The sequence below is a fragment of the Capricornis sumatraensis genome, chromosome 3 (genome assembly GCF_032405125.1).
Source record: "Capricornis sumatraensis isolate serow.1 chromosome 3, serow.2, whole genome shotgun sequence".
Taxonomy (NCBI): domain Eukaryota; kingdom Metazoa; phylum Chordata; class Mammalia; order Artiodactyla; family Bovidae; genus Capricornis; species Capricornis sumatraensis.
Genome location: NC_091071.1, coordinates 54951464 through 54979439, shown reverse-complemented (window position 1 = coordinate 54979439; position 27976 = coordinate 54951464). Strand labels below are relative to the sequence as shown.

The 27976-nt window shown below is 37.7% G+C and overlaps 1 protein-coding gene across 1 annotated transcript in view; it reads left to right on the top strand.

Annotated features, from left to right (window-relative positions):
- Positions 1–27976, top strand: part of FSIP2 (fibrous sheath interacting protein 2) — a 140620-nt gene that overhangs the window by 62820 nt on the left and 49824 nt on the right. Inside the window, exons 14-15 of the mRNA XM_068968447.1 lie at positions 20786–20843; positions 26617–26653. Of these exons, the coding sequence (XP_068824548.1) occupies positions 20786–20843; positions 26617–26653 (95 nt within the window). The remainder of the gene's footprint in view (positions 1–20785; positions 20844–26616; positions 26654–27976) is intronic.

The following is a 27976-nucleotide window of genomic DNA, read 5'->3' as shown; positions in this document are numbered from 1 at the left end:
TGAGTATTCTTTAGCATTGCCTTCCTTTATGACTGGAATGAAAAGTGAACTTTTCCAGTCCTGTTGCCATTGCTGAGTCTTCCAAATTTACTGGCATATTGAGTGCAGCACTTTCACAGCATCATCTTTCAGGATTTGAAATATCTCAACTGGAATTCCATCACCTCCACTAGCTTTGTTCTTACTGATGCTTTCTAAGGCCCACTTGACTTCACATTCCAGGATGTCTGGCTCTAGATGAGTGATCACACCATCGTGATTATCTGGGTTATGAAGATCCTTTTTGTAGAGTTCTTCTGTGTATTCTTGCCACCTCTTCTTAATATCTTCTGCTTCTGTTAGGTCCATACCATTTCTGTCCTTTATCAAGCCCATCTTTGCATGAAATGTTCCCTTGGTATCTCTAATTTTCATGAAGAGATTGCTAGTCTTTCCTGTTCTGTTCTTTTCCTCTATTTCTTTGCATTGATCGCTGAAGAAGGCTTTCTTATCTCTTCCTGCTATTCTGTGGAACTCTGCATTCAGATACTTATATCTTTCCTTTTCTCCTTTGCTTTTCACCTCTCTCCTTTTCACATCTATAAGTCCTCCCCAGACAGCCATTTTGCTTTTTTGCATTTCTTTTCATGGGGATGGTCTTGATCCCTGTTTCCTGTAGTGTATCATTTATGCACATACACACACACACACACACACACACACGGTGGTCTGCTGCAGGGATAGGGGCTCTGGGTGCCACAGACTTGGGTATGGCATAAGCCCTCTTGGAGGAGGTCACCATAAACCCCACCATAGAGCTACCAGAACTTACACCAGACTGGGAAATAGACTTTTGGAGGGCACAGCAGAACCTTGTACGCTAGGACCCAGGAGAAAGGAGCAGTGACCCCACAAGAGACTGTCACAGACTTGATAGGAGTCTCAGCAGAAGCGTGGGTCGGTGGTGGCCTGCTGCAGGGTTGGGGGCACTGAGTGTAGCAGTACATTCATGAGATCTTTTGAGGGAGGTCACCATTATCTTCATTACCTCCACCATAGTTTGGCCCCAGATAAATAGCAGGCAGGGAACACAGCTCCACCCATCAATAGAAAATTGGATTAAAGATTTATTGATCATGGCCCTGCCCATCAGAGGAAGACCCAGTTTTCCCTTCAGTCAGTCTATCCCATCAGGAGCTTCCATAAGTATCTTATACTTCTCCATCAGAGGGCAGACACTCTGTAAACCACAGTCACAAAAAACTAACCAATCTAATCACATGGACCACAGCCTTGTCTAACTCAGTGAAACTATGAGCCATACCTTGTAAGGCCACTCAAGATAGAGAGATCATGGTGGAGAATTCTGACAAAACATGGTCCACTGGAGAAGAGATTGGTAAACCACTTCCATATTCTTGCCTTGAGAACCCCATGAACAGTATGAAAAGGCAAAAAGATAGGACACTGAAAGATGAACTCCCCAGGTTGGTAGGTGCCCAATATGTTACTGGAGATCAGTAATGAAACAACTCCAGAAAGAATGAAGAGATGGAGCCAAAGGAAAAACATCACCAAGCTGTGGATTTAACTTGTGATAGAAGCAAGGTCCAATGCTGTAAAAAGCAATATTGCATAGGAACCTGGAATGTTAGGTCCAAGAATCAAGGCAAATTAGAAGTGGTCAAACAGGAGATGACAAGAGTGAATGTTGACATTTTAGGAATCAGCTAACTAAAATGGACTGGAATGGGTGAATTTAACTCAGATGACCATTATATCTACAACTGTGGGCAGGAATATTTTAGAAGAAATGGAATAGCCATCACAGTCAACAAAAGAGTCTGAAAGGCAGTACTTGGATGCAATCTCAAAAATGACAGAATGATCTCTGTTCATTGCCAAGGCCAATGATTCAATATCACAGTACTCCAAGTCTATGCCAAGACCAGTACTTCTGAAGAAGCTAAAGTTGAATGGTTCTATGAAGATCTACAAGACCTTCTAGAAAGTGAAAGTCCCTCAGTCGTGTCCAGCTCTGTGTGACCCCATGGACTGTATAGGCCAGAATACTGTAGTCAGTAGACTATCCTTCTCCAGAGGATCTTCCCAACCCAGGGGTCAAACTCAGATCTCCTGCATTGCAGGCAGATTCTTTACCAGCTGAGCCTATAACTAACACCCTCAAATGATGTCCTTTTCATTATAAGGGACTGGAATGCAAAAGTAGGAAATCAAGAAACATCTGGAGTAACAGGCACATTTGGTTTTGGACTACAGAATGAAGCAGGGCAAAGGATAATAGAGTTTTGCCAAGAGAATACAGTGGTCATAGTAAACACCCTCTTCCAACAACACAAGAAAGTACTCTACACATGGACATCACCAGATGGCCGACACTGAAATCAGATTGATTATATTCTTTGCAGCCAAAGATGGAAAAGACCTATACAGTCAGCAAAAAACAAGATGGGGAGCCGACTGTGGCTTAGATCATGAACTCCTTATCACCAAATTCAGACTTAAATTGAAGGAAGTAAGAAAAACCACTAGACCATTCAGGTATGACCTAAATCAAATCTCTTATGACTATACAGTGGAAGTAACAAATAGATTCAAGGGACTAGATCTGATAGAGTGCCTGAAGAACTATGGATGGTGGTTCATGACATTGTATAGGAGGCAGTGATCAAAACTATCTCCCCCCAAAAAAGAAAGGGAAAATGGTTGTCTGAGGAGGCCTTAGAAGTAGCTGAGAAAAGAGAAGTGAAAGGCAAAGGAGAAAAGGAAAGATATATCCATCTGAATGCAGAGTTTCAAAGAATAGCAAGGATAGCTAAGAAAGCCTTCCTCAGTGATCAGTGCAAAGAAATAGAAGAAAACAATAGAATGGGAAAGACTAGAGATCTCTTCAAGAAAATTAGAGATACCAAGGGAACACTTCATGCAAAGATGGGCACAATAAAGGTCAGAAACTGTATGGACCTAATAAAAGGAGAAGATATTAAGAAAAGGTGGCAAGAATACACAGAAGAACTACACCAAAAAAATCTTCATGACCTAGATAACCACAAAGGTGTAATCACTCACCTAGAGCCAGATATCCTGGAATGCAAATTCAAGTGGGCCTTAGGAAACATCACTATGAACAAAGCTAGTGGAAGTGATGAAATTCCAGCCGAGCTCTTTCAAGTCCTAAATGATGCTGTGAAAGTGCTATATTCAATATGTCAGCAAATTTGGAAAACTCAGCAGTGGCCACAGGACTTTAAAATGTTAGTTTTCATTTCAATCCCAAAGAAAAGCAGTGCCAAAAAGTGTTCAAACTACCTCACAATTGCCCTCATCTCATACGCTAGCTAATTAATGCTCAAAATTCTCAAAGTTAGGCTTCAAATGTATGTGAACCAAGAACTTCCAGATGATAAAGCTGGATTTAGAAAAGGCAGAGGAACCAAAGATCAAATTACCAACATCCGTTGGATCATAGAAAAGCAAGAGAGTTCCAGAAAAACATCTATTTCTTCTTCATTGACTATGCTAAAACTTATGACTGTGTGGATCACAGTAAACTGTAGAAAAATCTTAAAGAGATGAGAATACCAGATCACCTTACCTGCCTCTGAGAAAGTTGTATGCCTGTCAAGAAGCAACAGTTAAAACTGGGCATGGAACACAGACTGGTTCCAGATTGGGAAAGGAGTACATCAGGAATGTATATTGTCACCTTTCTTCTTTAGCTTTTATGCAGAATACATCCTGTGAAATGCCAGGCTGGATCAAGCACAAGCTGGAATGAAGATTGCTAAGAGAGCTATCAATAACCTCAGATATGCAGATGACAACCACCCTTATGGCAGAAAGTTAAGAGGAACAAAAGAGCCTCTTGCTAAAAGTGAAAGAGGAGAATGGAAAACCTGGCTTAACACTCAACATTCAAAAAACGAAGATCATGACATCCGGTCCCATCATTTCATGGCAAATAGATGGGGAAACAATGGAAAGATAGATTTTATTTCCCTGGGCTCTTTTTCTGATATTTATTAGTATACAGACACATAACTTATTTTTATATACTGATTTTATATGCCACATCTATACTAAATTTGATTATCTCCAAGTTTTTTGGTCCATTCTTTAGGATATTATCTATATAATATTATGTCACCTGAAAATAGAGATTATATTATTTCTTTCTTTCTTTCTGTTTTAGCCATATTTTCTTTTTCTTTACTAATGGCTAGGACTTCCAGTACTATGTGAACAAAAGTGCCCAGTTTGCACACCCTTGTTTTGTGCCTAACATAGAGGGAAAGCTTTCAGATTTTCACTATTGAATATGTTAGCTGTGGACTTGTCATGTGCTGTTTTTATTATGTTGAGGAACATTCCTTCTGTGCTCAGTTTGTTGAGAATTTCTATCATGAAATGGTGTGAATTTCTATCAAATGCTTTTCATGCATCCAGAGATCATAAACTTTTTAATTTTCATGTAATTAATATAGTGTATCACAGGTAACCACTTGCATATGTTGAACCATTCTTGCATCACAGGGACAAATCACACTTGGTGTATATGTCCTGGTGTATGTTCCTTTTTTTGAATCAGTGGCTAATGCTTTGTTTTGAATTCTTCCATCCATGTTCATCAGAGATGGGCTTCTCTGTAACTCAGACAGTAAAGAATCTGCCTGCAATTCTGGCGACCCAACTTTGGTTCAATCCCTGGATCAGGAAGATCTCCTGGAGAACGGAATGGCTACCCACTCCTGTATTCTTGCCTGGAGAATTCCATGGACAGAGGAGCTTGGCAGGCTACAGTCCATGGGCCATAAAAAGAGTCAGACATCACTGAGTGACTTTCACTTTCATCAGGATATTTGCCTACAGTTCTTTTTTTACTGTGTATCCTTGTCTGCCATTCATATCTCAATAATGCTGGCCTTTTATAATGAATTTATAAGTGATTCTTGAGCTTCTGTTTTTTTCCCCAAAGAGTTTGATAAGGATTAGTATTAATTCTTATAGTCAAAGCTATGTTTTTTTTCCAGTAGTCATGTATGGATGTGAGAGTTGGACCATAAAGAAGGCTGAGCGCAGAAGAATTGATGCTTTTGAACTGTGGTGTTGGAGAAGACTCTTGAGAGTCCTTTGGGCTGCAAAGAGATCAAAACAGTCAATCCTAAAGGAAATCAACCATGAATATTCATTGGAAGGACTGATGCTGAAGGTGAAGCTCTGGACCACCTGATGCAAAGAGCTGACTCATTAGAAAAGACCTTGATGCTCATAAAGATTGAAGGCAGGAGGAAAAGGGGACGACAGAGAATGGGATGGTTGGATGGCATCACCAACTCAATAAACATGAGTTTAAACAAGCTCTGGGAGATGGTCAAGGACAAGGAAGCCTGCTGTGGTGCATTCCATTGACTGCAAATAGTCAGTCATGGCGACTAAACAACAATTATTAATTTGTCTTTAGATGTTTGGTCAGTTCACCAGTGAAATTATCTGGTCCTGGACTTTTCTTTGCTGGAATGTTTTTAAATTATATATTCAATCTCCTTTCTAGTAATCTCTCAGATTTTCTGTTTTTTTTTTTTTAATAATTCCACCTTGGCAGTTTGGATGTTTGTAAGAATTTATCCTTTTTTTTTTTCCCTAGGTTATCTAATTTGTTGGGATATAATTATTCATGATAGTTTATTATCCTTTGACTTTATGTGGTATTAATTTTAATATTTCCTTTTTCATTTCTGATTTTGAGTCTTTTCTCCTTTTTTCTGTTAAGTCTAGCCAAATGTTTGTCTATTTTGTTAATTTTTTAAATTTAAATTTATTTAATTGGAGGCTAATTACTTTACAATATTGTACTGGTTTTGCCATATATCAATATGAATCCACCACGGGTGTACACGTGTTTCCCATCCTTAACCCCCCTCTCACCTCCCTTTTTAAGGCAGAGTATTTACTGATCTTTCCTATTTTCTTTTGAGGCTCTGTTTCCACACTGATATTTTTCATTTCACCTGTTGTGCTTAGGATGTTCTTCTTTAATTTGTTCCTTGACATGTTAAAACTAGATTAATTAATTCACATATTTTTTCTTCTCAGAATATCAAATAAGGCAACAGACATGACACGATAGATAGGTTTGACTTAATTGACATCTACAGGTTACTACGTTCAAAAAACAAAAAATGAATAGACATTCTTTCCAATCATGTATGGAACACTCCCTAGGATAGACTACACACTAAGGTAACCAAACAATATTCAACAAATTTGAGAGAATAGATATTATTTCAAGCATATTTTCTGACCACAATGACATGAAGCCAGACCTCAACCACAGAAAGAAAAATGGGAAAAGATGACTACTAACGGAAACTAAACAGCATCATACTAAAAAACCAGTGGATCAATGATGAAATCAAAGAAGAAATTAGAAAATACTTTGAGACAAAAATGAAATCAAAACCATACAAAATCTATGGGATCCAGCAAAAGCAGTTCTATGTACAAAACAGCAACAGTCTCACAAATGTAGAAAATATATTTATGGTTTTCAAAGGGGAGAGGGAGGGAGGAGGGACAAATTTAAAGTATGAGTTTAATAGATACTAACCATTATACATAAAATAAGCAACAAGGATTTCCTGTATAGCACAGGAAATTTTATTCACTGTTTTGTAATATAGAATGGAATATAATCTGAAGAAATATATGTAGCTGAATTACTTTACTGTATACCTGAAACTAATGAAATATTATAAATCAATTATACTTCAATAAAAAGAAATACGGAAAATTTAAGTTTAATAGGCTAAAGAAGTCAAACATTAATTTTTCCACAAAGATACAGACAGAACATTCTTAACCAAGCTTTTAACTCTGTCTTACAAGATTGCAGGATTTTGTTTTGTAATTCCATTATAACAATAGCCTCTATGATAGATATTTTCTTTTTGTATAGCTCAATACTATATATTGTGCTGTAAATTGTTCTGCTTTTTATTGGTTCATATATATATTTTTTACTTTCCCTCACATTATTTTTCAATAAAGCATCTATATGTGTGTATATTTTTAAATTTCTAGTAAATAATTTGAGTATTATTATTTTTATTTTCTTTAATATCAGAAAAATAGAGCCCTTGAATCTCTCTTCATTGAAGTTCAGTTTTCTTCATGGCCAAATATGCATCAATGTATTTTTTTGTAATAATTTTATTTATGTATTCATTTTTGGCTGTGCTGGCTCTTCATTGCTGCATGGGCTTTTCTCTAGTTGTGCAACGAGGTGGTACTCTCTGGTCTCAGTGCACAAGCTTCTCATTGCAGTGGCTTCTTGTTGCAGAGCTTGGGCTCTAGGGTACACAGGCTTTGGTAGCTCCCGTATATGGACTCAGTAGTTCCTGGGCTCTAGAGCACATGCTTAATAGTCATGGCACATGGGCTTAGTTGCTCCATGACATGTGGAATCTGACCAGGGATCAAACCCATGTCTCCTGCATTGTTGGGTGTATTCTTTACCATTGGGCCACCAGGGAAGCCCACATCGTTGCTTTTAAATGTTTCACAGATATATCAAAAAACATTCTGTGAGAGATGTAATGTTTTAATTCATGTGCTGGCAGTCATAAAGTCTTTCTTGGAACTATTCAACTCTGCCAATTAGGCTGGAAATCAGTCATAGGCAATGTGAGTGAATAGACATAACTTGAGTCTTTCATCAGTTTTGCTTTTGAGAGTGTCATATGTAGTTCTCAGCCCAATTATTGCTGAGTTCTTATTAAGTGAGTTGTAAAATTTTCTCTTCTGCTTCATACTTTATGTTCTCAGCTGTTGTTCTCAGCTGTCTCTAAGTCATGTCCAACTCTGCTCCAACCCCTGAACTGCAGCATGCCAGGCTTCCCTGTCCTTCACTATCTCCCTGAGTTTGAGTCAGTGATGCCATACAACCATCACATCCTCTGTAGCCACTTTCTCGTCTTGCCCTCAATCCTTCCCAGCATCAGGGTCTTTTCCAATGTATCATCTCTTCACATCAGGTAGCCAAAGTATTGGGTCTTCAGCTTCAGCATCAGTCCTTCCAGTGAATATTCAGGGTTGATTTCCTTAGGATTGACTGATTTGATCTCCTTGCTGTCCAAAGGAGTTTCAAGAGTCTTCTCCAGCACCACAGTTCAAAAGCATAAATTTTTCAGCACTCAGCCTTGTTTATGGTCCAACTCTTACATCCATACATGACTATTAGAAAAACTGTAACTTTGACTATATGGACCTTTGTCAGCCAAGTGATGTCCCTGCTTTTTAATACACTGTCTATGTTTGCCATAGCTATTCTTCCAACGAGCAAGTGTCTTTAATTTCATGGCTGCAGTCACTGTCTCCATTGATTTTGGAGACCAAGAAAATGAAATCTGACACTATTTCCACATTTTCCCCATATATTTCCCGTGAAGTGGCAAATGTAGTTAGGCCTATATATTAGCAGGAAGCAAGTAAAGGAAACCACAATTATTTCTGCATAAAGGGGACAGGATATATAGGATCACAGACAGCCTTCTGGTCAGAGAAGGTCTCTCTACTCCCATACCTCACTTCAAGTATAGTTTGTAGCTCTCTCTTACTTTCAGAACCTAGAGCAACCCAGTACCAGTAGTGTTCCCTTTCAGTCCTCTCAGTGTAAAAGTATATCATAGTCCCTGCTTCCTTTCTCCTCAAAATGAACAACAGTTTGCTTGAGAACTATTGTTTTTTAAATTTTTATTGAATATAGTTGATTTGCTACTTATTACTTTCTAGTATACAGCAAAGTGAATCAGTTATACAAATATATATATATCCACTCTTATTTGGATTCTTTTCCCATATAGGCCTTTGCACATCACAGAGTATTGAATTCTTTGTGCTATACAGTATGTCCTTTTTAGTTATCTATTTTGAATACAATAGTGTGTATATGTTAAGTCTCCCAAGTTATCCGTTTCCTACCTTTTACCGCTAGTAACCATGTGTTTTCTAAATTTGTGACTCTGTTTGTGTTTTGTACAATGTTCATTTGTACTTTTTTTTTAGATTCCAAATATAAGCAATATCATATGAAATTTGTCTCTCTAGGTCTGACTTTACTTAGTATGTCAATCTCTAGGTCCATCCATGTTGCTGCAAATGGAATTATTTTATTTCTTTTTATTACTGAGTAATATTCAATTGTATATATGTACTACATCTTCTTTATCCATTGATCATTTGATGAATATTTGGGTTGCTTCCATTTCCTGGCTATTGTAAATAGAGCTGCAGTGAACACTGGGGTGCATGTATCTTTTTGAATAATGGCTTTCTCTGGATATCTGCCCAGGAGAGGGGTTGCTTTAAAAAATAGTAAATCTATTTTTAATTTTTTAAGAAACCTCGATACTGTTCTTCCCTAGTGACTGTGCCAATCCGCACAAAAAGTATTGTTGTTTAGCCACCAAGTCATGTCTGATTCCGCAACCTCAAGGACTGTAACATACCAGGATCTTCTGTCCTCTGCTATGCCCAGAGATTGTTCAGAATTTCCAGTGAATATTCAGGATTGATTTCCTTTAGGATTGACTGGCTTGATCTCTTTGCACTTGGAGGGAGTACAATGTAGTAGGGCTCATTTTTTCCCACATCATCTTCACCATTTATTATTGTACACTTTTTAATGATGACCATTACAACCATTTTTCTATTTTTTCTTTTAATATTGAGCTCCATGAGGGGTGTGTGTGTGTGTGTGTGTGTGTGTGTGTGTGTGTGTGTGTGTGTATAAGATTAATCCCTGTTGCTTGCTTTATTTGAAGATATTTTATCCCACTCTAACAGCTGTCTTTTTGTTTTGTTAATGAAAAATATTTTAAGTTTAAAAGCTTAAAATGTTTAAGTAAAATAAGGTCCCATTTATTTTGTTGTTATTCATTTGTTTTTCTTTCCATTACTGTAAGAGGTGGATCAAAAAAGATTTTTCTGTGATTTATGTCAGTGAATGTCTGCCAGTGTTTCCTCTAAGAGTTTTATAGTATCCTGCTTTACATATGTCTTTAACTGACTTTGAGTTTATTTCTTTGTTTGGTGTTAGGGAGTGTTCTAATTTCAATCTTCTACATATATGTGTCCAATTTTTCCAGTATCACTTATTATAGAGACTGTCTTTTTTCTCATTGTATATTCTTACCTCCTTTGTCATAGATTAGGTGGCCATGAGTGTGTGGGTTTATATCTGAGCTATCTGTTTCATTGATCTATTTTTGTGCCAGTACCATACCATGCTGTTTTGTTGACAGCTGCTTTGTAGCATAGTCTGAAACAAGGCCACCTGATTCCTCAAGCTCTGTTTCTCGATATTGCTTTGGCTACTCAGGGTTTTTGTATTTCTATACAAATTGTAAAATTTGTTTTAATTCTGTGAAAAATGTCATTGGCAATTTGACACGGATTTCATTGAATCTGTAGTTAACTAATTGCTTCTCGGCCTTTTGGCTGAGATCGCAGACGATAAAGTGCCTGTCTATGATGTGGGAGACTTGGGTTCGATCCCTGGGTTGGGAAGATTCTTTGGAGAAGGAAATGGCAATCCACTCCAGTACTCTTGCCTGGAAAATCCCATGGATAGAGGAGCCTGGTAGGCTACAGTCCATGGGGTCACAAAGAGTCGGACATGACTGAGCGACTTCACGTTCCTGTAGTTAACTTTAGGTGATATAGTCATTTTGACTGTATTGATTCTTCCAACCAAAGAATATGGCATCTCTCCTCGTGTCATCTTTGTTTTTTTTTTTCCATCAGTGTTTTAGTTTTCTGCATCAGGTCTTTTGCCTCCTTAGACAGACAGACAGAAATTCGCTCAGTCATGTCTGACTCTTTGCAACAGCACAGACTGTAGCCTGCCAAGCTCCTCTTCCATGGAATTCTCCAGGCAAGAATACTAGAATGGGTTGCCAATCCCTTCTCCAAGGGATATTCCTGACCCAGGGATTGAACCTGGGTCTCCCACAGTGCAGGAAGATTCTTTACTATCTGAGCCACCACAGAAGCCTTTGCCTCCTTAGGTACCTTTATTATTAGGTATTTTACTCTTTTTGATGTGATGGTCCTTGGGATTGTTTCATTAATTTCTCTTTTTGATCTGTTGTTGTTACTGTATAGGAATGCAAGATATTTCTGTGCATCACTTTTGTATCTTGCAACTTTTCCAAATTCATTGAGCCCTACTAGGGATCAACTACTAGTTTTCTGGTAGCAAATAGGATTTTCTGTATATAGCATCATGTCATCTACAAACTGTGATAGTTTGACTTATTTTCCAATTTGGAATCCTTTTATTTTTCTCTTCTGATTGCTGTGGCTAGGTCTTCCATAGCTCTGTGAATAAAAGTGAAAAGAGTATACATCCTTGTCGTGTTCTTGATCTCAGAGGAGATGCTTTCAATTTTTCACACCTGAGAATGAGGTTTGCTCTGAATTTGTCTTATATGGCCTTTATTTTGTGAGGTAGATTCCTTCCATGCCCACTTTATGGAAAGTTTTTATCATCAATGCATGTTGAATTTTGTCAGAAGCTTTTTCTTCATCTGTTTAGATCTTCATATGGATTTTATCCCATTTGTTAATGTGGTTTATAACAGTGATTAATTTCAGTTCAGTGCAGTCTCTCAGTCGTGTCCAACTCTTTGCAACCCCATGGACAGCAACAGGCCACACTTCTGTTTCCATCACCAACTCCAGGAGCTTACACAAACATCTCCATTGAGTTGGTGATGCCAGCCATCTTATCTCTGTCATCCCCTTCTCCTTCCACCTTCAATTTTTTCAGAATGAGGGTCTTTCCCAATAAGTAAGCTCTTGGCATCAAGTGGCCAAAGTATTGGAGTTTCAGCTTCAATATCAGTCCTTACAATGAATATTCAGGACTGATCTCCTTTACGATGGACTGGTTGGATCTCCTTGCAAGCCAAGGGACTCTCAAGAGTCTTCTCCAACACCACAGTTCAAAAGCATCAATTTTTTTATGTGTGTTCAGCTTTCTTTATAGTCCAATTCTCACACCATACATGACTACTGGAAAAAAACCATGGCCTTGACTAGATGGACATTTGTTGACAAAGGAATGTCTCTGCTTTTTAATATGTCGAGGTTGGTCATAACTTTCCTTCCAAGGAGTAAGTGTCTTTTAATTTTATGGCTGCAATTAAAAAAATGAAGTCAGCTACTGTTTCCACTGTTTCCCCATCTATCTGCCATGAAGTGATGGGGCTGTGTGCCATGATCTTAGTTTTCTGAATGTTGAGCTTTAAGCCAACTTTTTCACTCTCCTCTTTCAGTTTCCTCAAGAGGCTCTTTAGTTCTTCTTCACTTTCTGCCATAAAAGGGTAGTGTCATCTGCATATCTGAGGTTATTGATATTTCTCCCAGAAATCTTGATTACAGCTTGTGCTTCATCCAGCCCAGCGTTTCTCATGATGTATTCTGCATATAAGGAAAATTAGCAGGGTGATAGTATACAGCCTTGACATACTCCTTTTCCTATTTGGAACCAGTCTGTTGTTCCATGTCCAGTTCTAACTGTTGCTTCCTGACCTGCATACAGGCTTCTCAAGAGGCAGGTCAGGTGGTCTGGTATTCCCATCTCTTGAAGAATTTTCCACAGTTTATTGTGATCCACACAGTCAAAGGCTTTGGCAGAGTCAATAAAGCAGAAATATATGTTTTCCTGGAACTCTCTTGCTTTTCCGATGATCCAGCAGATGTTGGCAATTTGATCTCTGGTTCCTCTGCCTTTTCTAAAACCAGCTTCAACATCTGGAAGTTCATGGTTCATGTATTGCTGAATCCTAGATTGGAGAATTTTGAGCATTACTTTATTAGCGTTTGAGATGAGTCCAATTGTGCAGTAGTTTGAGCATTCTTTGGCATTGTCTTTCTTTGGAATTGGAATGAAAATTGACTTTTCCAGTCCTGTGGCCACTGCTGAGTTTTCCAAATTTGCTGGCATATTGAGTGCAGCACTTTCACAGCATCATCTTTCAGGATTTGAAATCGCTCAACTAGAATTACATCACCTCCACTAGCTTTGTTTGTAGTGATGTTTTCTAAGGCCCACTTGACTTCACATTCCAAGATGTCTGGCTCTAGGTGAGTGATCACACCATCGTGTTTATCTGGGTCATGAAGATCTTTTTTACACAGTTCTTCTGTGTATTCTTGCCACCTCTTAATATCTTCTGCTTCTGTTAAGTCCGTACCATTTCTGTCCTTTATCGAGCCCATCTTTGCATGAAATGTTCCCTTGGTATCTCTAATTTTCTTGAAGAGATCTCTAGTCTTTTCCATTCTATTGTTTTTTTCTATTTCTTTGCATCGATCGCTGACTAAGGCTATCTTATCTCTCCTTGCTATTCCTTGGAACTCTACATTCAGATGCTTAAATCTTTCCTTTTCTCCTTTGCTTTTCACTTCTCTTCTTTTCATAGTTATTTATAAGGCCTCCTCAGACAGCCATTTTGGTTTTTTGCACTTCTTTTTCTTGGGGATGGTCTTGATCCCTTCTTCTGTACAATGTCATGAACCTCCATCCATAGTTCATCAGGTACTCTGTCTATCAGACCTAGTCCCTTATATATTTCTCACTCTCACTGTATGATCATAAGGGATTTGATTTAGGTCATACCTGAATGGTCTAGTGGTTTACCCCACTGTCTTCAATTGAACTCTGAATTTGGCAGTAAGGAGTTCATGATCTGAGTTGCAGTCAGCTCCCAGTCTTGTTTTTGCTGACTGTATAGAGCTTCTCCATCTTTGGCTGCAAAGAATATAATCAATCTGATTCTGGTTGACCTTCTGGTGATGTCCAAGTCAACGTTCACTCTTTCCATCTCCTGTTTGATCACTTCCAATTTGGCTTGATTCATGGACCTAACATTCCAGGTTTCTATGCAATATTGCTCTTTACAGCATCGGACCTTGCTTCTATCACCAGTCACATTCACAACTGGGTGTTGTTTTTGCTTTGGCCACATCCCTTCATTCTGTCTGGAGTTATTTCTCCATTGATCTCCAGTAGCATATTGGGCACCTACCGACCTGGGGAGTTCATCTTTCAGTGTCCTCTTTTTTTGCCTTTTCATACTGTTCATGGGGTTCTCAAGGCAAGAATACTGATGTGGTTTACCATTCCCTTCTCCAGTGGACAACACTTTGTTAGACCTCTCCACCATGACCCGTCTGTCTTGGGTGGCTCCACACAGCATGGCTTAGTTTCATTGAGTTAGACAAGCTATGGTCCGTGTGATAAGATTGGCTAGTTGTCTAATTGTAGTTGCTTCTTTACCTGCATACAGATTTCTCAGGAGGCAGGGAATGTGGTCTGGTATTCCTAACTCTATAAGAATTTTTGTTTGTTGTGACCCACACAGTCAAATGCTTTGGCCCAGTCAATTAAACAGAAGTAGATGTTTTTCTGGAACTCTTTTGCTTTTTCAGTGATCCAGGGAATGTTGGCAATTTGATCTCTGGTTCCTCTGCCCTTTCTAAACCCAGCTTAAACATCTGGGCCATATCCAGGTTTATATTGGTAAACTGAGTCTCATATTATGTAGTGACCTTTATCATGAGTCATATTTTCTGTTTTAAATTCACCTGGTCTAATGTTAATATAGTTGTATACACTTTCAATCTTTAGTGTTTATATGTAGCTCTTAAAAATATTTCTGGGTTTTCCTTCATGGTATTCACTATTAGCGTTTCTGATTTTTAACTGAAGTAAACTAGCTATATTTATGTTAATTATAGATCTTTGGGAGATTTTTCCTTGCTTTGCTTGAAGTCAATTCTCCTTTTTAATATATAGATAATATATATGTTTAAATTAAGCATATTATATATTTTGAAAAGTTTCTTATTTCTTCCTTTCATTTAGAATATTAAATGTATTTTAAATACAGTTTTCCCTCTACTGTTTTGGAAATTATATACTATATTTCTTTTGACAATTATCCTTAAATTTTAACATACATAAAGTTAGAATATTTCAAAGTGGATATATTTTACTTCTAATCACAATCCCATATTTATCTAATAGTTTATCTGGTAAAACATTCAAAATTAAACTACTCTCCTCTTTTTCATATAGTCAACTTTTATTTATATTTACTCAGATATTTATTATTTTGTTGTTGTTCATCATTCCTTTTTGCATTTCATACTTTATGGAATCACCTTCATTCTTCCTAAAGTATATCAATTCTTTAGAAATGTCATTAATGAATACATTTTGTTAGTAAACTCTGATTTTATTTGATAGAACTATATTTTACTTGTTATAGGATTTAATTTATTATGTCTGGGTATACCAGTTCTCAGTTTTTGTTTTGTTTTTTTTTTTTTTTAGCACTTTAAAAAGATTGTTCTACTTAAATTATCTACATTCCATTCTACTTAATTTCATGTAAGTGATCATCCATCTCCCTGACCTTCGCACCCCCTGCCACACACACACACACACACACACACACCACAGGCTGCTTTTAAGATCTTGTTTCACTTTAGTATCACTATGATGAGCAGTTCCAGATATGTATCAGCTATATTTCTCTCCTATATTGCCTCTTCTCATTTTATTTTTTTCTCTAAAATTCCCAATATATATGTATGTGTATGCATGTGTCTGTGTGTGTGTATTTACCTTTCTACTTATATGTCCTCTAAAACCCACTGTATTTTCCATTTTTCTATAGCATTCTGGTTAATTTCTTAGTTTGTCTTCCATTTCAACCATTCTCTCTTCAGCTATATCTATTTTACTATTGTATTAATTCAATGCACTTTTATTTTATTAGAATAAACATATACATTGTATATATTATAAATATGTATTTTATATTTATTTAATATATATTTATTAATATGTAAAATATATTTTATACATTGTAAAATTTCTCATTTTCCAGATTTGACTGGATTTTTTTTATATGTTCTATGATTTCCAATTACTTCTTTATGTATTTAAACATGAAATGCATATATTTTATATATCTGATAATTCAGATATATGAAATTTTGGAGGTCTAATTTTAATACTTCTTTTTCCTGATAACAGGCACATTAATTTTTTTTTATATTTGTCTATGTGTATGACAGGGATGTATTTTACATGTTAGTTCATTTATGACAGAATTCTATGCTTTGATATGGTATATTACTATGTAGAAACTCAAACTGAACACATTAAATATGTACAGTTCTAGGAATATTATACTTCAATAAAGTTGTTAATTTTTTAATATGCTTCTGCTAGGCATCTGGGAGGGCTATAACTAGAGGTTCATTTTAAATTAATTTCTCATTTGAAGTTTTATGGCCCATACAGTGAATTTGCACCAGAAAATCACACAAGAGATAATCTATGGTTGTGAATTATTAAGATATATTTTTATTTTCTCCTTTTCTCCCTCTTCCACACTGATACCAAGGCATAATGTGTTTGTGCCTTGGTATCATGTGCATCTCTGTGCCATGAATTTTTTTTTTTTAAAACAACTGTTTCACCAAGAGCGTAGCTCTGTGGGACCCAATATGTTTTTACAAGCTCTAAGTTTCAATTTCCCATATGACTTGAGCATGATATAATTTAATTCCCTGGCTCCATTAAGTTTGCAGTTATGGCCAATGGGTAGAGAGTAGGCATCAGCTTCAACATTTCCTTATAGTTCTATATTTATGTTCCCCCAGTTTTTTACTCTAAAAGACTTCTCTTTCCTCCTTGAAACCCTAGCTTTTTAAAGAAGATAGCTATAATGTTTTCTACAGCACTCGACAAAAATATTTCTGTTTACTACAGCATATTAATGAAAACCATAAAAGAGTTTTTTATTTTGCTTTTAAGATTGTATTAACCTCACACTTAATTTCTCAGTTCTTTGAAATCTTAAATTGAAGTACTACTTCTCAAAATATGAACACACACAACAAATATATCTACACAAACTCAAAAAGGTCCATAGGATTTAAGTAACACTTTTTATATACATCATTGTTACCTATTTGTTACTCATTCATTGGAAGAAACAAGAATTACCTCTTAAACTTGACTTTGAACAGGCTCTAATTTCTAATACTTTTCTGTATCCATCACTTTCTGTCTAAAATTTTTATTCATTTCTACATTTGTATAATTAACAAACACTAAATCCACTGTGCCTGTAGCTGCTGCTGCTGCTGCTAAGTCGCTTCAGTCATGTCCGACTCTGTGCAACCTCATAGATGGCAGCCCACCAGGCTCCCCCATTCCTGGGGTTCTCCAAGCAAGAATACTGGAGTGGGTTGCCATTTCCTTCTCCAATGCGTGAAAGTGAAAAGTGAAAATGAATTCACTCAGTCGTGTCCGACTCCTAGCCACCCAATGGACTGCAGCCTACCAGGCTCCTCTCTCCATGAGATTTGCCAGGCAAGAGATGTATGTAAAAACTTCCTGTCACCTGTGTCCAGAATCTTTACTATTCTGTTCAGTTCAGTTCAGTCGCTCAGTCGTGTCCAACTCTTTGCAACCCCATGAATCACAGCACACCAGGCCTCCCTGTCCGTCACCAACTCCCGGAGTTTACCCAGACTCAGGTCCAACGAGTTGGCGATGACATCCAGCCATCTCATCCTCTGTCATCCTCTTCTCCTCTTGCCCCCAATCCCTCCCAGTATCAGGGTCTTTTCTTTTTTTTTTTTTTAATTTATTTTTATTTTTATTTTTACTTTATTTTACTTTACAATTCTGTATTGGTTTTGCCATACATTGACATGAATCCACCATGGGTGTGCATGTGTTCCCAAACATGAATCCCCCTCCCACATCCCTCCCCATAACGTCTCTCTGGGTCATCTCCGTGTACCAGCCCCAAGCATGCTGTATCCTGCATCAGCATAGACTGGTGATTCGATTCTTACATGATATTATACATGTTTCAATGCCATGCTCCCAAATCATCTCACACTCTCCCTCTCCCTCTGAGTCCAAAAGTTCGCTATACACATCAGGGTCTTTTCAATGAGTCAACTCTTCGCATGATGTGGTACAAAAGCAATTGCAGTTTCAGACCATGAAATTTAAAACGTTATAATTAGGCTCAAGCACAGTACTTTGGCCACCTCATGCGAAGAGTTGACTCATTGGAAAAGACTCTGATGCTGGGAGGGATTGAGGGCAAGAGGAGAAGGGGACGACAGAGGATGAGATGGCTGGATGGCATCACTGACTCAATGGACATGAGTTTGGGTTAACTCCAGGAGTTGGTGATGGACAGGGAGGCCTGGTGTGCTGCAATTCATAGGGTCACAAAGAGTCGGACATGACTGAGTGACTGAACTGAACTGAATATCTTTATTAATCAAAAAAGGAGCGATTATAATCAGCATATTTTTGCCAATAAGAAATAAGTTGGTTTATTTCTGTAGTGCAAAAATCCATGCTCCAGGATTCAGTGAACTCTTGGAAAGCATTTTCTGTCTCCTGCTGGTTATGGAAGGATTTTCCCTGCAAAAAGTTGTTGAGATGCTTGAAGTGGTAGTCAGTTGGTGGGAGGTCAAGTAAATATGGCAGATGGGGCAAAACTTCATAGCCTAATTCATTCAACTTTTGAAGAATTGGTTGTGTGTTGTGCAGTACAGCATTGTTCTAGAGAATAATTGCAGTTGGGTGGTGTTGTGAATAAGAATTGGGCCTATTCTGTTCACCAATACCAGTTGCAGGTGTTGCAGTTTTTGGTGCATCTCATTGATTTCCTGTGGAGAAGGCAATGGCACCCCACTCCAGTACTCTTGCTTGGAAAATCTCATGGATGGAGGAGCCTGGTAGGCTGCAGTCCATAGGGTTGCAAAGAGTCGGACATGACTGATTGACTTCACTTTCACTTTTCACTTTCATGCATTGGAGAAGAAAATGGCAACCCACTCCAGTGTTCTTGCCTGGCTGGTGGGCTGTCATCTATGGGATCACACAGAGTCGGACACAACTGAAGCAACTTAGCAGCTGCAGCATCGATTTCCTAGGCATACTTCTCAGATGTAATGGTTTTGCTGGGATTCAGAAAGCTACAGTGGGTCAGAAGGTTGTCAGACCACGAAACAATGACCATCACTTTTTGTGTGTGTGTGCAAGTTTGACTTTGGGAAGTGGTTTAGAGCTTCTTCTTCATCCAGCCATTGAGCAAGTCATTGACAGTTGTATGACATCGACTTTTATTCACATGTCACACTCTCATAGAGAAATGGTTCATTGTTTTGTGCAGAATAAGAGAAGATATCACTTCAAAATGGTGATCTTTTGATTTGTGGTCAGTTCATGAGGCATTCACTTTTCAATGTTTTTCACCTTTGCAATTGCTTCAAATGCCAAATGACTGTGGAATGTAGTTCTTTGGCAATTTCTCATGTAGTTGTAAGAGGGTCAGCTTCGATGATGGCTCTGTATTGGTGGTTGTCAGCTTCCAATGGCCAGCCACTATGCTCCTCATCTTCAAAGCTCTCATCTCCTTTGCAAAACTTCTTGAACCACTACTACCACAGTGTACATTCATTAGCAGTTCCTGAGCCAAATGTATGTTGCTGTTGTGAATTGTCTCCCCTGCTTTATGACCCATTTTGAACTCAAATAAGAAAACTGCTCAAATTTTCTTTTTGTCTAACATCATTTTTATAGTCTAAAATAAGAAGCAAGTAACAAATAATTAGCAAAATAATAATAATAATAATAATAAAGTGAGAAACGTGCATTAAAATGATGTATATCATTTGTAGCCACATTTATTTAAGAATGTATTTCAGGATCAAACTGTAAAGTTCAATGTTAAACGTCAATTACTTTTGCACCAACTTAATAAAACCCAGTAATGGAAACTTACTGGATTACATACAAGGCAAATTAGATGATATTCAATTGAGAGAAGATTAGTGGCCAACAAATCAATGAATAAATTTTGAGGAAACAGTAATTAAATAGTATTCTCAAAAAATTAATGTTGGGAATATAATTGTAGATTTATATCATAATCAGGAAGACAGAAGTGCAAACCTTTAATTTCAATATAGCATAATAAGTTTTATAATAGAAATTTGTAGAATACTTTAGGAGCACTAGAGAAGAATAGTTATTTGTGCTGTGTGTGCTTAGTCGCTCAGTCATGTCTGACTCTTGAGACCCCATAGACTAGCCTGCCAGGCTTCTCTGTCCATGGTATTCACCAGGCAAGAGTACTGGAGTAGGTTGCCATTTCCTTCTCCAGGGGATCTTGCCAACCCAGGAATCGAACCCAGGTCTCCTGCATTGCAGGCAGACTTCTTAACAACTGAGCTATGAAGGAAGTCCCAATATTCATGTACTTAGTTTCAAAGAAATCTTTCTAGAAGAGTTAACATAAGCTGAATGAGACCAAAAGGTAAGTTAAAAGAGGGCATAGGGTGCTCCAGACAGAGAAAATGGCAAAACAAGGGCTCAGAGGCATGGAAAATATGATACATTTAGGAAGTAAGTTATTCTGTTCGTCTGATTCACAGAGTATATATGGAAGACTAGCCAGTGAAGACACTAGAGAGCTAAGAAAGAACATCAGAGTGTACAGTATATCTTATGCCTTGCTAAGGAATTTAGATTTCATTGTGGAGAGTCTCTGGAGGCTTTTAAACAAGACTGATAACAGAATAAAGACCTATTAAAGGACATTAATTGCCATTTTATAATTTATCGGGGAAGGATGCAAACTAATTGTTTTCTTTTTCTGCTAAATAGAACTTCCGGCTCCTGCCACAACCCAGGGTATTTTCCCTTCTTGTGTTTTCTCAAATACGTAAGTATCTAAGAAAATTAATATATATTTATAAACTAATATTCTAAGAAGTACATGAGTGATGTTAAAAAGCAAATAATTCCATGGGATCCTCCATTCTTGTAGTTCTACTTAGATTTAGTGAACTGATGTATTTTTCAAATTCTCATCACTAAGGTTAAACTGTAAAGTAGACAAAGCGAATATTGTTCCTTTTCCTTCTCTATTTTCTTACGCCACTGTGGTTCTACACTCACCCTATATTTAGCGTCTTCATGCCACATTCATATATGACCTCTCCTCTTCAGGTAGCTTTCCAGAATCTAGACTTATCTCTTTACCTTTATCCTCTTTTAAATATTTACCATTCCTTGAAACTTTAGCGATTACTGGCTTCCTAAGGATGGTAGATCAGTTTTAATTTTTAAATTTTTAATTAGTCATTGTTATTCTAAAATGTGTTTGCCATATAATCCAAAATAATAACCTCTAATGTTGGAATTGGCCAGTCTTTGGAAAAGAGATTTGGGGTACTTCAGGGAGTTTTATTCCTCAAACTGGTGATGATCTGTTTCCGTTGGTGTCTAGAATGGCTTTCTCAATGTTAGAGTTGAGAGACTATCATTTTTAACCCAACACTGTAACCTTAAAAAAAAAAATCAATTACCGAAATAAGATCCAGCTTCAGTTCAATTCAGTCACTCAAGTCATGTCTGACTCTTTGCGACCCCATGAACCACAGCATGCCAGTCCTCCCTGTCCATCACTAACTCCCAGAGCTTACCCAAAGCCATGTCCATTGAGTTGGTGATGCCATCATCCAACCATCTCATCCTCTTTCCTTACCTACTCCTCTGGCCCTTAATCTTTCCCAGCATCAGAGTCTTTTCCAATGAGTCAGCTCTTCACATCACGGGGCCAAAGTATTGGAGTTTCAGCTTCAACATCAGTCCTTCCAATGAACACCCAGAACTGATCTCCTTTAGGATGGACTGGTTGGATCTCCTTGCAGTCCAAGGGACTCTCAAGAATCTTCTCCAACACTACAATTCAAAAGCGTCAATTCTTCAGTGCTCAGCTTTCTTTACAGTCCAACTCTCACATCCATACATGACCACTGGAAAAACCATAGCTTTGACTAGATGGACCTGTGTTGGCAAAGTAATGTCTCTGCTTTTGAATATGCTATCTAGGTGGGTCATAACTTTCCTTCCAAGGAGTAAGCGTCTGTTAATTTTATGGCTGCAATCACCATCTGCAGTGATTTTGGAGCCCAAAAAATAAAGTCAGACACTGTTTCCACTATTTCCCCATCTATCTGCCCTGAAGTAATGGGACCAGATGCCATGATCTTAGTTTTCTGAATGTTCAGCTTTAAGCCAACATTTTCACTCTCCACTTTCACTTTCCTCAAGAGGCTCTTTAGTTCTTCTTCAATTTCTGCCATAAGGATGGTGTCATTTGCATATCTGAGGTTATTGATATTTCTCCCAGCAATCTTGATTACAGCTTGTGCTTCTTCCAGCCCCGTGTTTCTCATGATGTACTCTGCATATAAGGTAAATAAGCAGGGTGACAGTCTACAGCCTTGATGTACTCCTTTTCCTATTTGGAACCAGTCTGTTGTTCCATGTCCAGTTCTAACTGTTGCTTCCTGACCTGCATATAGGTTTCTCAAGAGGCAGGTCAGGTGGTCTGGTATTCCCATCTCTTTCAGAATTTTCCACAGTTTTTTTGTGATCCACACAGTCAAAGATTTTGGCATAGTCAATAAAGCAGAAATACATGTTTTTCTGGAACTCTCTTGCTCTTTGATGATCCAGCAGATGTTGGCAATTTGACCTCTGGTTCCTCTGCCTTTCCTAAAACCAGCTTGAACATCTGAAAGTTTCTGGTTCACTTATTGTGCTCAGTAAGGTGAGTAACTCTGTGCATTATTTGGAGCTTTTTCACCACTCCCTTCCAGATTGGCAGGGAAAAATAACTTTTAGCTGCTCCCAACCAGCCTAACATTCCATAAGAATATCAACAAAATACAGCTAAAAATGTTTTCTCATCTTACTCTGCCAATCATACATATTCACATTCTTCTCATTCTGATTTCTCTCCAGATTTCATAAGACTTTACCGTGGAATGATTACATGTATTCTACCATCCACCTTCTCCCTCCCTCCCTTTCCTCTATCGATTTGTTCTATTTTCTCTAATGTTAATACTAAAAACAGCAAGACTTATAAAATAGACTTGGAAGTTCAAAACCAAGAGAATGAAGACAAAGTAAATATGATAGCATTGTGGATAAACTTCAATGCTTTTTATAATTAAGTTTCAATAATTAAGCATTACACTTAGATAATGAGTATGTTTATATCATTGGGATGGAAGTTGTAAGGAGTAATAGTAAAGAAGACAGTAAGAGTGCTTGCTACTTTGCATACTATCAGAAATTTATAGTTTATCTACTGGGCAACACTGTTTAGGAGGGATAATGGCATGATCAAATTGGAATACATGATGAATACCTAACAGAAATATATATGAATAATTTATGGAAAGAAAGCAGAAACCAGTGTTAGAAGTCCATTACTGGCCTGCACAAAGGCTTCATTTTGAATTACAGAGAGTAGGCCCATTTCCGAAAGATTTTAAATAGGAATTTATTTTTGAAGCGTAATGCTAGATATTAGGTAGATATGACAAGGAAGAAAACCATGCCTAAGTGATTGTGAGGTGTTCTTTTTTTAAAGATACCTTGTTGCGGCAATTTTTTGGAATAGTTTCAGAAGGACAGGTATTAACTCTTCTCTAAATATTTTTTGAATTCGCCAATGAAGCCATTTGATCCTGGATGTTTGTCTGTTGGAAGTTCTTAAATCATAGTTTTGATCATTATTCCCTTCACAATCGCTGATTTTGATATCATATTTGTGTGCAAATGATTTCCTACCTTTAGGTTTGCTTTTGCTGGTGAGCTTTTCCATTCATTCATAGTTTTCTTGTTTCTAGGTGTGGCCTTATCCTCTCCACCTAAAGAAGTTCCTCTAGCATTGTTGTAAAGCTGGTGAGGTGGTACTGAATTCTGTTAGCTTTTGCTAGTCTGTAAAGCTCTTGACTTCTCCTTCAAATCTGAACAAGGGCCTTGTTGGGTAGAGTATTCTTGCTTGTAGGTTTTTCCCATTTGTCACTTTAAATATATCATGCCACTCCCTTCTGACTGCAGAGTTTCTTCTGACAAATCAGCAGGTAACCTTATGCAGATTCCCTTGTACGTTATTTGTTGCTTTTCCCTTGCTGCTTTAATTATTTTCTCTGTCTTAAAGTTTTATCAGTTTGGTATGTGTCTCTGTGCATTCCTCCTTGGGTTTATTCTATATTGGACTCTGCACTTCCTGGACTTGAGTGTTTCCTTTCCCATGTTAGGGATTTTTCCAGCTATCATCTCCTCAGATACCTTCCCAGGCCCTTTCTCCTCTTCCTGGGACCTCTATAATTGGAATGTTGGTGTGTTTAATGTCCCAGAAATCACTTAGACTATCATTTAATTCTTTTTTCCTTGTTTGTTCTGCAGCAGTGATTTCCACCAGTCTGTCTTCCAATTTACTTATTCATCCTTCTGCCTCATTTATTCTGCTATTGGTTCCTTCTAGTGTATTTTTAATTCAGTTATTTTATGTCTGTTCTTTAAATCTTCTAGCACTTTCTAAACATTTCTTATATCTTCTCAGTCTATACCCTCATTCTTTTTCCAAGCTCTTAGATCATCTTTGTTAACATTATTCTGAATTTTCTTTCAGGTAGATTACCTATCTCTACATCACTTACTTCTTCTGGAGTTTCATCTTGTTTCTTCATCTAGAACATATTTCTCTGATGGCTCATTTTGTTTCACTTTCTGTGTTAGTGATTTATGTTCCACAGGCTGTAGGATCAGTACTTCTTGCTTCTGTTGTCTGTCCCTGCTGGGTGAGGTTAGTCTAGGGGCTTGTGCAGGCTTCCTGTTGGGAGGGACTGGTACCTGCTCACTGGTGGGTGGTGCTGGATTTTATGACTGTGGTGGACAGGGCTGTGCCAGGGGCCTCAGGACAACTTTAGCCAACCTCTCTGTTGATGAGTGGAGCTGTGTTCCCATCTTGTTGGTTGTTTGCTCTGAATATCCCAGCACTGAAGCCTTCAGGCTGTTGGATAGGGCTGACTCTCAGTGCCAAAATGGTGACCTCCTGGAGAGCTCACACTGAGGACTCCCCTGGGACTTCTGCCAACTCCAAGGAGAACTTTCAAGACCCACAGGTAGGTTTGGCCCAGGTTCCTATGGAGATACTGCCTTGTTCTGGGTCCTAGTGCATGTAAAACATTGCATCCACCCTCCAAGAGTGAAGTCTCTGTTTCCCCTAGTCCTAGGAGCTTCTACAGTCAAGCCCTGCTGATCTTTAAACCAAATTATGTGTGGGCTCCTATTTGTGATGCCAGACCCCTAGGCAGGGAAGCCTGATATGGGACTCAGAATTCTCAGACCTCTAGGAGAAACTCTGCAATATGTTTCAAGTCTGTGGGTCACCAGCCCAGTGGATGTGGGATTTGATTATGTCACAAAAGCACACTTACTCTCTCGTTGTGGCTTCTTCTATGTCTTTAGATGTAGAATACCTTTTTTTCATAGGATCTAGTCTCTTCTGTGGATGATTGTTCAGCAGTTAGTTGCCTCTTTGGTGTTTTTGTGAGAGAAGATGAGCTCAAGTCCTTCTACTCTGCCATCTTGTCACCCTTCTGAAAGCATCTATTTAACTGTGTACATATTCTCCAGAGATCTTGGGAGAATACAGTTTGTGAGCAGGTAAACACTGATTTCATTCCAAATCTGTTTCCTTTGCATGTAGTCTTCCTCATAGGTCAGCGATGCTCATTGCTGTTGGAGCAGAAGCCCATGTCTCATCACTCAAAACAAACTCAATGTCTGATTTTATAAAGTAAAGTACAGGCCTAGAAAAGTAAAAAAGGTATATCAATTTTATTTTAAGTAATTAGGAAAAAGATAAGCAAAGGGCCTTTATTGAAATACATGAAAATAAATACTTGAAATATACAAAAATAAATAAGAACTAAAGTCTTAGATTTTGTTTCATTAACAGTTCTATAATTTTCATTGAGTTCTTGTTACCAGTGAGAAAACTACATTGTTGATTCCATTATCATGATAAAAATATGACTAGAATATATGATAGAATATTGTCATACATAGAAAAGGGCTATGTCTAAATCTGTATTTAGGAGGGCTAGAAATGTATTATTTTAACCCACAGTTATTGAATAGTTATCACTTAATTCCTTTCTGTTTGATGAAACCATGGATAAAACCATGGGATTTGAAAGGATAAGTAAAGGATTATCCGGAAGAACTGGTCAGATGTCTTGTCACTTCATGCTGCCTTTTAGCAAACATGAAAGACTAGCTCACCTGTCTGTGTCTTTTTCCAGTGGACCACACAGCAGGAATGTCTAAGTCGGGTCAGAAGTAGAATTTTCAAATAGACATTTTTCTGCAACAGTTATAATTCTACTTCTGAGTATTAAGGCATATGGGCCAGTATCAAAAAAGGAAGAGAAGTAGGTGATGGGGAATGGAAATAAAGTTTATTCTTTTGAATTTCTGTGTTTTTTGTTTTTAAGAAAAAAAAAAAACCTTTCAGATATAAAGAGAAAAAAAAACTGATTCAGTGATTATAAGTTTTGGAAAAAGCTACATAAATTCTTGACCCTAAATAATAACAAAATTATCAACCTTTCTTGACTTTACAGACAACAGCATATCCTACAAAACTGCTTTCAAGAAAAAGTATGTATCATAAAACTCATTGATAAAGCAGCATATTAATGATAATTTTAAATGTTTCATAGTAGAAAAAAACAATGCAATCATTTACTGATATTAATGTCCCTTTTTGCCCATTTTTTCTTCTTTAAAGTTCACTTTCAGTTAATTCTTAGATTTTGCAGCAGTCTAAAGTTCTCATCAAAAGATAAGTTTTGCCCATTCAGGAAGACATCTCATGGAGATGGGCAGGAAGTCAGGGGAGGAGCATTAAGAGACCTAGCCCTTATAAGAATAGTGTCAAACAACCATAAACCCATTTGTCATGAGAAGCCACTACACATCACTTTGCAGATTTGGCTCATGAGTTGGGATGGCTGGATTTGTCCTGAGTCAGTTTCGTGGGAAGGGACCTAGTCACCTAAAAACAAAACATATTAGGAATAGCTTTCTTTCATATGTCATACTTCAGTTCAGTTCAGTTCAGTCGCTCAGTCGTGTCCGACTCCTTGCGACCCCATGAATCACAGCACGTCAGGCCTACCTGTCCATTACTGTCTCCCAGAGTTCACTCAGACTGACGTCCATCGAGTCCATGATGCCATCCAGCCATCTCATCCTCGGTCATCCCCTTCTCCTCCTGCCCCCAATCCCTCCCAGCATCAGAGTCTTTTCCAGTGAGTCAACTCTTCACACGAGGTGGCCAAAGTACTGGAGTTTCAGCTTCAGCATCATTCCCTGCAAGGAAATCCCAGGGCTGATCTCCTTCAGAATGGACTGGCTGGATCTCCTTGCAGTCCACGGGACTCTCAAGAGTCTTCTCCAACACCACAGTTCAAAGCATCAATTCTTCGGTGCTCAGCCTTCTTCATAGTCCAACTCTCACATCCATACATGACCACTGGAAAAACCATAGCCTTGACTAGATGGACCTTAGTCGACAAAGTAATGTCTCTGCTTTTGAATATACTATCTAGGTTGGTCATAACTTTTCTTCCAAGGAGTAAGCGTCTTTTAATTTCATGGCTGCAGTCACCATCTGCAGTGATTTTGGAGCCCAAAAAAATAAAGTCTGCCTAAGAATGATAATGTAGTTCTATCATTTATTATCTCTGATAATAAGAAAAGCAAAAAGCAAAAATATATATATATATATATATATAATATCTCAGTTTATATGTCATAGTAAATTACAATAAATTATTTATTGTTATTCAAAACATTTGATTTTGGATGTTATGTAATGTTTTTTATGTTGTATAATAAATGTAAAACGTATGAGAAGATTCAAGGATTAGAGCAGAATAAAATGGCTTTCGCTGGGGTGCCCCCAAATATTCTTTAATG